The sequence below is a fragment of the Bacillus rossius genome, chromosome 3, assembly GCF_032445375.1.
Source record: "Bacillus rossius redtenbacheri isolate Brsri chromosome 3, Brsri_v3, whole genome shotgun sequence".
Taxonomy (NCBI): Eukaryota; Metazoa; Arthropoda; class Insecta; order Phasmatodea; family Bacillidae; genus Bacillus; species Bacillus rossius.
In genome coordinates, this window is record NC_086332.1 from 123,723,815 (window position 1) to 123,736,097 (window position 12,283).

Here is a 12,283-nt window from a genome sequence, read left to right on the forward strand (position 1 = left end):
CGTTTAGAACTAAATTCATCTATTTCCTTGAAATAGTTCCCCACACATATTCTACAGCTTTAAATTAGATTAATGCAAGTTTCAAGTCAGTGTCATCAATACTGTAAAGATGGTTTACTATCATCACTCAAAAAGGAAACTGTAATATTCGTTTAACCTGGGCACCATAACTTGATAAACACTAAGCTCAAATCAAACTTCTATTAGAATTCAAGCAATAGAAAAAAATAGTTTGACCAATATATTATCTAAAAAACAATGACAACTCGATATCAGGATAGGAGTATTCCCAGTTCATCAAAACAACTCGGTTACAAAAAACTAAACGACAAATATAATAAATTTGGTGCCATTTGTCTATTTAAACTCTCCACGATTAAAATAAGCAGCACTTCACGTTCAACCAGAAGTTAGGGTTTCACTCAAAAAATTCTGAAAATAAATGTTCCGTTTGGGTATCCCCCACTCAGTTTTATGAAGTAAAAGATATAAAGGTGAAATTTAACAAAAAAAAAATGGTAAAGGTCCAATATAACAAGCCATGTTAAATACGGTTTTCACCGAGGAAAAAATAAAAGCTTGAGAGACTATTACATGTCAGTAATTTAACCTGGCATAACTATGAACTTTAATATGAAAGAAAAATAGTTAAATAATCTCTATATATAAAAATCAATTGCTGTGCATCTCGCTAAAACTACAAAAAGGCTTGACCAATTTGAATTTCTTTTGTTTTGTTCGCCTCACTATAGGGATGGATAAGGACACACCAACCCTTAAAGAGGAATTTAAGGTGGTGCACGAGTCTTATGGATAGTTACCTGTAAGTATTTTATAGTATCTCCTCTTTGCTATAGTCCGAATAATAATGGCGGGAGGGAGGGTGGGACAGAAGAAGATAGAGGGAGGGAGAGTGAGAAAGGGAGAGGGGGAGAGGAAGGAAGAGGGATATATAAAGATAGTTAAGTATAGAGATAGCTAGAGATATGTAGACGGGTTCAAAGATAGGTGTAGAGAGAGAGCGGGATAGACACACACACACACTGTTTATGTATACCTACTTTTAGCACATCTTTTCCTTTGCGATCCACGAAAGATACCCTACAGTACATCTGGAAAATCCAGAGAACGCAGCGGACAGGTGGATTGAAAAGATACAGCAATATGATTGTAGGATACAACACAGGAAATGGCGAATTCACAGCAATACGATGCCCCCTCCCGAAGACCTTACAAAGGAAGACTGCAATATTTGCAGTAGGGCAGAGAAAAATGAGGGGACTGAAGATTTTTGGCGAACAACAATAACTAACGGGGAAGATAAATGGGATGCCAGCTTGAAAGCAGCACAGTGGCAAGATCCTGACTTAACACCTATTATAAGCTGATTAGACAGGTACCGGATGCCCAATATGGCACGACATATTCTGTGATCAAAGGGTTGTGAAAACTAACTGGGGACAGCGGGATACCTTAAGGATGGTGAATGGGATACTAATGAGGGCATGAGAGAGTTAAATGAAAAAGTATGCAACTACTCCTTCCAAAGAGTAGTGGCAAAGGTGTTGAAAGATATCTATCATGGTACCTCTGGTGGTCATCTGGGGGTGAACAAAACTCCAGCCAAGAATCCTCAAAGCAAATATTGGTTGAGGTGTTACTACAATGTAGGGCCCCCTTTGAGAGGATAGTCATCAACATTGCTGGACCATTTCCCAAGACTAAAGATGGTAACAGGTATATTCTAGTAGCAATGGATTACTTCAGTAAATTGGCCAGAGGCTTATGCACTTCCTAACCAAGAAGCCACCATTGCAGATGCAATAATCAACAACTTCAGTTGCAGATTTGGGATACCAATGAAGCTCCACTCAGACTATGGCCACTATCTCGAATAGACAATATTTCAGGTGTGTCAGTTGCTGGGAATAAATAAAACCAGGACTACAGCCCTACATCCTCCGTCCGATGGCATGGTGGAGAATTTCAACAACACTCTTAAGGAACACCTTACCAAGGTTGTGGCCGAGCATCAACAGGATTGGTATCAATGGCATATAGGTCAGCCATTCATGGACTTAACTGGGCAGATACCTGAGAGTATTGTGTTTGGACAAGAGTTGAGGCTGACCTGTGATGTAAAGTTCAGTTGTCCTCGTAGGGAGCTGACCAGCAGCACTGATTACGTGAATCGTCTAGAGGAGCAAATGGCATGTACAATTGAAGAAGCCAGCAAAAATTTTCAATGAGCCACCAAATGGAATTAAGAGGCTGTACTACCTGAGGGCTAACTCAACCAGATTCCAGGAGGGTGAGAAGGCCCAATGAAGTCTTGAAGCGGCTAAATTGATGTGGTCTACCATATCCAGAGAGGAAAGAGGGGACATATGAAAGTTGTCCATTTGGACCGGTTCAAGGAATATGCTGGATGGGATGCGTTACCTGTTTGGGACGAACAGGTTTGGAGAGGAGGGGCAGTGAGTTATGTTATCAACACAGGACCGCGACATGCACCAGGCCGGCGGCCCTGCACGATCACTCTTGTCACGCGCCGTATGCTGACTTAAGGCATGCCAAGCGTGACTAGCCGGATTACAAGGGTCGTCGCTACCCCCCTCCCCACCGCATCGTCCTGGCACGGCGACGTTATCTATTGCAGAGCGGCCTTGGGTTTTCTGCTGACGGCGATGCTGAGTGGCGAGAATGGACGCCGCACCGCGAGATTTCCGAACGGATTCCGAGCGAAGGGAAATGCGACATCGGCGAATACGGTGAGAGAGAACCACCCCCCCCCCCCCCAAAGAATAGTGACGTGACGCGACGCGGAGAGCGACTGGATCGTGAGTGTGCGGCGTTTGAGTGGCACGAGGCTGTGTGGGAACAGGCGTGAGGTAAGGGGCGAATCACTGTTGAGCCTAGCTCCGGCGAGGAGTGCAAACTGCTGAACTTGACAGAGTGCCAGCTATTTGTGATCGGACATTTTTAAGCACAGATATTTATTATTAATGTAAATATTAGTAATATAAAAACTGTAATAAAACTTCATTGTACTATCACTCACAAAACCAGTTCTTCCTACATTATAAATCGTAACAAAATAAAAGGGCATGGCCAACAACGCAGGGCGCTGCAGGTAGCTCGTTACCCGGGCGGTTGGATGCTGATTCGCAGTATTTAACTGTCGGCACAAATACTAATCAACAAGCTGCTATATAGCGATATGCTATAAGACATAGGGTATGGACAATGCGATAGGGCACTCATTGCAGTGGCTTGTTACCCGGGCCGTCGGATGCTGACTCGCTGTATTTAACTGCCAGCAAAGGCTACTCGACAAGCTGCTAAGTGACATTCTGTAAGAGCTAGGGTATGTGCAATAAGGCAGGGCGCTGCAGGTGACTCGCTACCCGGCGGTTGGATGCTGACTTACTGTTAACTTACTGCCAGCACATACAATACTCAACAAGGTGCTATATAATCTCATGCTATCAGACCCAGGGTACGGGCAACGAGGCAGGGCGTTGCTGGTGGCATGGCGGACTCGCGGTATCGAACGAGGCAAGGAACGCACAGATCTGCATGGCTGGGGAAGCGTTTATTACGGATTCCTGCTGGCTAATCTATTATTTAATAACAGCGGGGAGGAGAAGAAAAGGAGCGAGCGGGGATGTAGGGAGGGAGGGAGGGAGGGAATACAAGGGGCGGCAGTAATGGAGGGGTTCCCCCCCCCCCGTCCCAGAAACAACCATGCGCGTTTTCGTTTCCCTGTATTATCGACGTGTTGTTCAAAAGCCGGAGCAATTTATTTCAACCAGTTGTCACAAGAGCCGAGCCCGGCCCGCATCGATTTTTGAGCGAGGCTGTGGGCGAGGGGTTACTGAAGGAAGGGGGAGGGATTCCAGCAATAATTATTGTAATGAAGGAGAGGAGATGTCCACACAGAACTGTATCTCGGCACACCACTATGCAACACCCGAGGCTCACGGTAGCATTATATGCTGTACGCTAATCGGTAACCACCTTGCTGTAATTGATCCTACGTGCCAAGCTATCAAGCAATTTCACAATTCTGCACAGCCTCGCCTGTTATGTCAATCTCATTGTCTGCTCGCGACATTGTAACGACATTCTAAAGACAAACAGAGGCAGAATATAGTAAGACAATGATCAGTACTTGACAGCCACACGCGCATTTTCCTGGAGCCGGCCGGCAGGTGGTCGCCGGGCGACTTGGCAACACCGCCCGAAACCTGTTTGCCTTCACCCCCCACCAACACTGTGATGCTGCGGCCGGATAAAACGTGAGCAGCCCGAACACTACAAACAGGACGTTCTAGACACCTGCACCTGCCTACTCCGAGGCACAACTGTACGCAACACACACGACGGGACAGTCCATGCACACAACTTTGTATTGTCATAGTCGAGTTATGCTGTGACTACAAAACTTTGGCCATTTAGGATATAAATATGCTCAACTGGGAAGTTTAAATGTCATTTGTTTTTTGAACACATATTTTTTTTAATGTTTTATAGCTCAGTATCCTTATCACGGAGAAAAAAAAACTAAGCTTTGAGTAAACACGGCACCTATATATACTACAATAAGACACAGCCGAAAAAACTATTGAATCTCTAAGCGTCAAACGATAACGGAAACATCAAAACACACATGCCTGTAGTTTCTAATGTTTTAGTTAAATGGCATATATGTCGACCCCATATACATATTACACAAATTAAAATCTCTTTAAACCTACCATACACTGCAATGCAGCAGTGGAAAGTCAAAATAAATATGAAAATTTTAAAATATACATATATGGTTTCAGTTCCTATGGTAGGAAAGATTTAAAATGCAACCATGTCAATTATCAGTACCGACTGAATATTTACTTAAACTTCATTTTTCAGGCTACTCTACACAATACGCACACTGGATGTCCACCGAAATAATCAAGACAAAAGTGTGTGTGCCATGACTCAAAAGGTAGGCAGTCAGCACTGTGTTCGTAATGAGTTCTCTAAGAACCAATACTATCATGGCACACAAACATTTTATTTAAGAATAAAACTTTAAATTTCCTGTTTAGTTGTAAATAGTCGAGACAACTACAGCGTATAAGCCAAACTTCCAACTTCAGCATATTATAAGATTGTATAAGAGACAAACTTTGAAGTCAAATATGAAGAAAAAAAAAGTACTTCAACCACGCGACAACTCACCTTCCATCTCTCGGCACACTTCTTAGAGAACTCTGCGAATATCACATTCTCATCGGGATGCTTCTTCTTATGCTCTTCGCGGCAAGTTTGTACGAAGAAAGCGTATGCCGTCATTCGCCCCCTGGGCTTAGCATCGGCCTTTGGTCGTGGCATTCTACCTCTGTTCTGTACCTGCCGAGCACAAATCACTACATCAGACATGTCCACGCAACTGACTAGTACCATACTGCTACACATCAGCTCTGCCTGCACCACAGCCTGCAAACAACTGGAATATGTTGTCAATTAGTAGACTCCTTGTCGCAAGTACATGGTTAAAGACCTGGTCTAGTCTTGGATGCAGCGCTGCAGTGGCTCCAGAACACGGCTAGTCGAGGTGACCGGGCAGACACCCACACTGCCCCTCTGTTTTACACATATTAATTTTACTAACCACCACAGCAAGATTCAATGCAGTATATTATAATCCGTATTAAAACAAAACTCATGCATAGGTGCATCAATATGTGCTTTCATCTTAAAACAATTGGTTTCTGATCTTGTTCTTGAATGCTATTCTCCCAATACATTTTAAATTGCATGTAGAATAACAGCAGAATAAGAAACATAGATAATAGAATATGTAGAAAAATGTTGAACCACTATGCTAATATAAAATTAGGTGAGTAAAATTATGTTATAAATATAAGCTAATTTTTCAAATGTAATAAGTCATGACACTAAATGTCCCTACATAGGAAAATTGCCAAATTTTCAAATGGTGACAATAGAAGCTGTGTAATGTGTTGGTAAGTAGACGTCGAGGCGACGTACCACCATGGCGTTGGCCTGCAGGTTCTGTATGGGCGCGCCCGGGTACCACCAGTGCGCGCCGCCCGCCTGGTAATCGTAGGGGGCGGCGCCCCGCATGCAGGCGGCGGGGGAGGCGGCGCTGGAGGCGGCCGACTGCAAGCCGCCACCACCCGCCATCTTGTACGAGAACATCTGCTGCGCCGACTGTTGCTGCTGCTGTTGTTGCTGCAGCTGCTGCTGGTAAGACTGCAGAGTCTGCTGGTAGTCGACCGGCCACCAAACGGCATCTTCTCGCCCACCCCACGGCCCGCCACGCTGCTGCTCAGACATGGCTTCCTCGCTGTGTTCCTTGGCCGTGACAAGCTGGCTCCTTGTGGCCCCTCGCGGCGCTCCAGTCCCCTCCAGCACCCCTCCAGCCCCTCCAGGCGAGCCGAGGAGAAGGCGAGCCGGCAGGCCGGGCCGTGCCGCGCCGCGCCGGGCCGGGCCGCGGCCTCGGTCAATAAGACGGCGGACCGCATTCCCAGGCCTGAGGCGGCCGGGCCGTGCCGAGCCGTGCCGAGCCTCGAGCCCCGTCAACACACGGCATTATGCGCGCGTTATTACCGAACTTGCCGTTCAGATGGTCATCTTAACAACTGAGCGGAACAATCATTCCAGCACGGCAGATTCTAATCCAGGAGTCTTGAGAGTAAACCAGTTTCAAGCATGTTATTAGTTTGACTTGATGCGCTGTCATACGGATTCAAACAGACAAAACAGATGGCCAAATCTTGACATACAGATCGTTTTATTTTCAGCCACAGCTAGCAATGTACTCCAAAAAGCAGAGGACACGATTATGTGAATTCTTCTCACAAATGACCATTAGGTGTGATTTAAAATGTCTTAAAAAAATAGGAATATAAAACATTGGCAAAAAATTCTAAAAAATATATTTTTACAAATTTGATCATATAATATAACAATAATAAATATGCGTATAGTAAGAATTTATGAATAAACAAGCCCCGGCAAAAGTTGGTAACAGTAAAGCCTAACATTTGATTTTGATATTGAATTGTGTAGTAAGTATGTAATGATGTAATGGTTGGATAACCTGGCAGTTGCCAAGATGGTGAGGGTCTATACACATGTATGTAGTACGAGATGATTGGAGACAAAAGCAAACAGTGAAATAAAGAACAATACAAATTGTGTACTCAAGTTCATTCTCTATTTCTTTGCTAAGAAAATTTTAAAGTCATTATATTGTTTTGCAGGACCATCAAAGTTATGTTAACAGAAACAAGAAAAAACATTAGTCATAAATTTATTAAATATAAAAAAAATAATCTCAGTAGTTTTATTTGAAGAATAAAATATTTATGAATAAAATGGTATATTTTATAGTCATAAGAACTTTCAACTGTAATGACATTTCAAAGTACTATTCTATTAATTCCCCAGTTTCTTTAAACACTGACTTTTCCTCTCAAACCCCAGATCGATAAATAATTAGAACACAACACAAGTACTAGTTACCATATTGCAATTTTTTTTAAATCCAAACAATCTTAATTCATTCAGCAAAAAAATCTAATATATTTGTTTTTCATTTTTCAGTGGAGAGCTGAACAATGTCTACAGCATGTTAATTTACAACTTAATTTATTATAACATGCACAGCCTCAAGCATAGCTTGTGATACTTCTCTCTCTTCCATGTTATGTGGAACAGGCTATTTATAATCTTACATTTGACTCTTCAAACAATTGGTCTGTAATGCACAGTCTTTCTTGTCTTTTTCTAAAACATTTATGCTTCCTTCAACAGTTGCAATTTTTTTTTCTTTCATCAAGTTTCTCCTCTTCGTTTCCTCTAAATCTTTTGTCTTCATTTCCTCTAAAGCTCATTCTTCTTCAGCCTCCAATTTTTTTCAACTGGCCAATTACACCTGAGTGAAATGAGTATCATGAAACCAAGCAATTATTAAAATGAAGCAAGTGTGTATCAAGTATATTCATGAACATCATTACAATAATTACAAACTCTCTAAACGAACAATCAGGTTTATAACAAGTTCACGTTCTATAATATAACAGCAATTACAAAAAACCACCATTAGATAAGAAATTACGTCAGTTATATAGATTAGTAATAATGTGATTATGGTCTCTGCATGCCATGTTGCCAAATGGATGACTTATCCAAGGTATTAAAATAAACAAAAAAAAGTTAATCTTACTTTAATGCGGTACATACAGCATTTCACAACTGGCGAAAAGTGACAAAGACTTACTGTGACTTCAATTTAAATTAAACAATGGAAAGTGACCTAAAAACTTAAGTGGCTTTCAATGAAAAAATGACCTACTTTGAGGCCTGCAATCAATATTTTTGAAGTTATACTTATTTAGATGCATTATGAATTTTTTTTTGTGAATTTTGATGATTCACAAGCACGATGCAATGAAAGGAAGATGGCAAAACCATGGTGTATGAACATAATCCCAAATATAGTCACTTCCATAAAAAATTGGTGCGCCAAATGAAATTTTATGATAGCAAAATACACTCTGCAATATATTTGGTAAACTAAAAGTCATAGTAAAGAATTTTAACAAGTTTCAAACTTAAAAAATTCTAAGGATACTGGTATTACAATTATTATACATATCCTTACAATCTTTTATCAGGCTTCCTAGCATAGTGGTTATAGTGTACGGTTAATAAGCTCAAGGAAAGTAGTTCAAAATTCGTTAGTGGAATTTTTTTTATACTTTTTTAAATTACGATTTACTAGATTATACAAATTGTGCTTTAAGCATCATATTAGATAAGCCTTATCATCTGTTTTTACTTAAAGCAATATTAAAATAATTATGTTTGTTAAGAAATGAATTTCCATGAATTCACATAGGTAATAAAACAATTTATAATAGTACAACCACCCTTTAATACTTCATAATTTATGGTCATCTAACATATGCAAAAACTATATACTTTAAACTTTTTTTTATGAATTTTAAACAGGCAGGCAGTATTTTAATAAAATTGTCAAAAATCAAGCTTAATCAAGGGCTTAGTTTTTCCTTCGTTTTTATTAGACATTTCATTACATAGCTTAACCTTTCACTCTAAAAATCAAATGATTCAATAGTTGACATAGATGTTCGACTAGCGAATTCTAGTGGTGGGGGCAGAACTACTCATGAGTCGCGTTTAGAAATATAGTGATTGATATTGAATACTGGCTCATATAATTAAAAACATTTATTGTTACTATTAGTGTATAATTCTCTATATCTGTATATATCATTATTGCTATCCCTCTTTCTCACTCCACCACTTTTTGCCTTTTTCTCTTTCTTTATATCTATAATTCTTATCTCTCTCTAAACTCGCACATCACCATTATTAATCGGACCATAGAAAAGAGGAACTGACATAAAGTACTTACTCGTAACTATTCGATAGTACTCGAGCACCACCTTAATTTTTGCTTTAAGGGTTGGTATTGTCGAAATCTCATCAGAACAGTGACCTTCCTCGTGTTTTAAAATCAGAGGTAAGTAGTAAGGGAATTGGTGTAAACAATCATTTCCACTTTAATACTTGAAGTCAATACTCTAACCCCCTTTTTCTTCTTCTGCATAGCAAAGCAATTTTTGTTTATAATGAAGTTTAACCCCAATTTCTTGCAGATGTTGGTATTATGTTTCTTTAGCAATATTCACTACATGGCATTTTTACAATTCATCCTAGAAAGTTCTTTTCAAAGTATCAAACAAATTTATAGTATATTAACCTTTATACTGCTACTATATCAGGTACTTCAGAACAGACAACCATTCCATAGACTAATACCTCCATAGTTTCAAAGGTCAAGTGTCCATTTAATAGAGATTGGATGAACGATGAGTTATCAATGCAATGACAAAATTTTATAAAGAATAAACAAATTCTGCTTTAAGGGTTGGTTTTATCAAAATCTCACCTAGAAAGTACGGTAGTTACTATTATGATTTCCCATCCAATATAGTAAAATGTTTTGTTCCCACCAATAAACCTTTCCTGCATAAAACAATGTATTTTAAAGTTGAAAACCATTATTTGTTAGGATTTAACTGGTGACTTATTTAACTAACAGAAATACCAAGTTGGTGATGTGTAAAGTTTATTTCAAAGATGTTTTCAATTTTAAAGTGTTTATCTGTAGCACATTCATATATGGTTTAGTTGATTACTGTATAGAGTGCACTTGCATAGTCCAATAACGATAACTCGCCGATTACATGCAACACACATGCTCTCGACGCATGCCGATCATGCAGAGTGAACTACATTTAATAGCCCACATTCTTTCGTGGTGTCAGTACTAAGATGATGGAATGGCAAGATTTCACCAAGAATAATTAAATATGTATTAAGGTCGTGTTTTATCGCAGTCTCACCTACAATGACAATCCCCTAGTTTCGAAGGACAAGTGTGCAAAGTTTCAACTCAATCTGATGAACGATGCACAAGCGCATAACATATGAACAAACCCACATTGATTTTTTAAGTATTAGAAGATTTAAACCATTTCCCACCACACTATTTTATTTGTATAGTTCTATTAATCACCCAGTTATGTTTTGTTTCAGATGTTTGGCATGTACTTATAGACACTGTGAAGCCATTTAATAACAGAAAATTATATTAAATGTTAAAGCAATTTAGTTAAAGGAAATATAATGTCTTAATTTTAAATTTTATCTATGCAAAATTGCAGGTGCACGGGAATAAGGGGATAAGTCAAATATTGGCAAATATGGTTTGTTTATGGTATGAAACAAAGAAGAACAAGCTCTACAAAATGGTCCAAATGGGTTAAGTCTAGCACCCTTGTCTGTTATTCTATGGCACTGAACTTTTGGAGTTACATCACAAACTGACAGTTTTCGTGCGTGAAAAAGGGGATAAGTAACAGGCTTCGTACCCTCTTGGGCAATCAAAAATTAAGGAGTTTTTAGGGACCCCTTTAAGGATTTATAAGGATTTAAGATATACATGAATACCTACAAATATTTAAGTAAAATAAGGCATTATTTTTGAAGTCTCTAGTACATACATGTGATATTATGAATTACAATTTTGGGAACACGAATAGGTACAGTGACCTTATCTTCACATGTAAATGAAATACTAATTAAAATCTCATTATGATGTTCATTTTCAACACAAATTGCACAAATTTTTCTGATAGAAAGCAAGGAAAATAATATACGAAAAATAAAACTTTTTCCCCCCAAATATCTTATGTTGCCTAGATATTTGACAAAGGTATTAGTAGTTTTTCAATTCTTTCACTTTCTCTTCTATTTATTGCACCAGAGATTCAACTGACATTTTTTTATCTTTTTCAGTTTTTCTTAAACTATTAGACTTGCAGCACAGTGTGCTTGATCTTGTAAGCTCTGCTGCTTCACTCAACTCATCAGCTGACTTGATAAGTTCATTAATGTCTGCTTCTAAACAAATCTTTCTTTTCAGACCTTCCAAGTCATCTTGTAATTTTCTCTTTCGTTCACAAATGACTTTTTTTTTTTTCATTCCCTTTTCGCTGGCAAGATGAGCCATGTACTTTAGTCTAGCACTACTTGCAGATGCAATCAATTCATTTGAAATTAAAACCTTCGATAATGACAATAAAAAAGGTATATAATACAGCTAAACTTAAGAGCCTATTTTAGAAATATCTTACACAATCCACACTATAATTAACTTAACTTACAACCACTACAGACTACACCTAGCCTATAAGACAAATAAATGATAGCCTACAAAGTTCCAAGTTAATGTAATGTGAATTAGCTACATTAAAAAATTTATAGTGAAATTTTTTAAACATTTTATTTCTCACAAAAGTTTGATCATAACTAAGGTGAAAGGTTGGATTGGTAAGCTACATTATTTTTCAATTCTTAAACCACTGAGTTTGGAAAATGCCTTTCTACTTCAGAATTAATGAATTTTTGAAATTATATTGCTTTGTTTTAAATGAATTTCACTCAAAACTCTCCCCTAACTTTGCCTTCACCAATGCTGAGGGGTAGAAAACTATGTGTAATATCTCAAAATCCCACAAGAAAATAACATTATTATTTATTTATTTATTATTTATTTATTTATTAGATTTGTGACATGCACACCAACAGCCGAAGCTTTGGAGGTGTGCACAGAACAAGTAATAAAAACACGACACATACAAGCGAATAAATACAACATAAACAGGATTATGGT

General features: G+C 38.7%; 2 protein-coding genes across 4 annotated transcripts in view; both read right to left on the reverse strand.

Moving 5' to 3' along the window:
• Positions 1-6,500, reverse strand: part of LOC134531220 (high mobility group protein DSP1) — a 35,315-nt gene extending 28,815 nt beyond the window's left edge. Inside the window, exons 1-2 of the mRNA XM_063366886.1 lie at positions 6,040-6,500; positions 5,227-5,397 (exon numbers count right to left, since the gene is read on the reverse strand). Coding sequence (XP_063222956.1) covers positions 5,227-5,397; positions 6,040-6,348 — 480 coding nt within the window. The 5' untranslated portion in view covers positions 6,349-6,500. The remainder of the gene's footprint in view (positions 1-5,226; positions 5,398-6,039) is intronic.
• Positions 6,501-6,634: 134 nt separating this feature from the next.
• The window catches only part of LOC134531219 (uncharacterized), a 50,985-nt gene continuing 45,336 nt past the window's right edge, over positions 6,635-12,283 (reverse strand). Inside the window, exons 2-3 of one of the 3 annotated variants that reach the window (XM_063366884.1) lie at positions 7,752-7,951; positions 6,635-6,747 (exon numbers count right to left, since the gene is read on the reverse strand). The gene's annotated coding sequence lies outside the window, so the exon portion shown is untranslated. Of the gene's footprint in view, positions 7,952-12,283 lie in introns of all 3 variants that reach the window. The other 2 variants (XM_063366885.1, XM_063366883.1) reach the window with 2 other exon arrangements.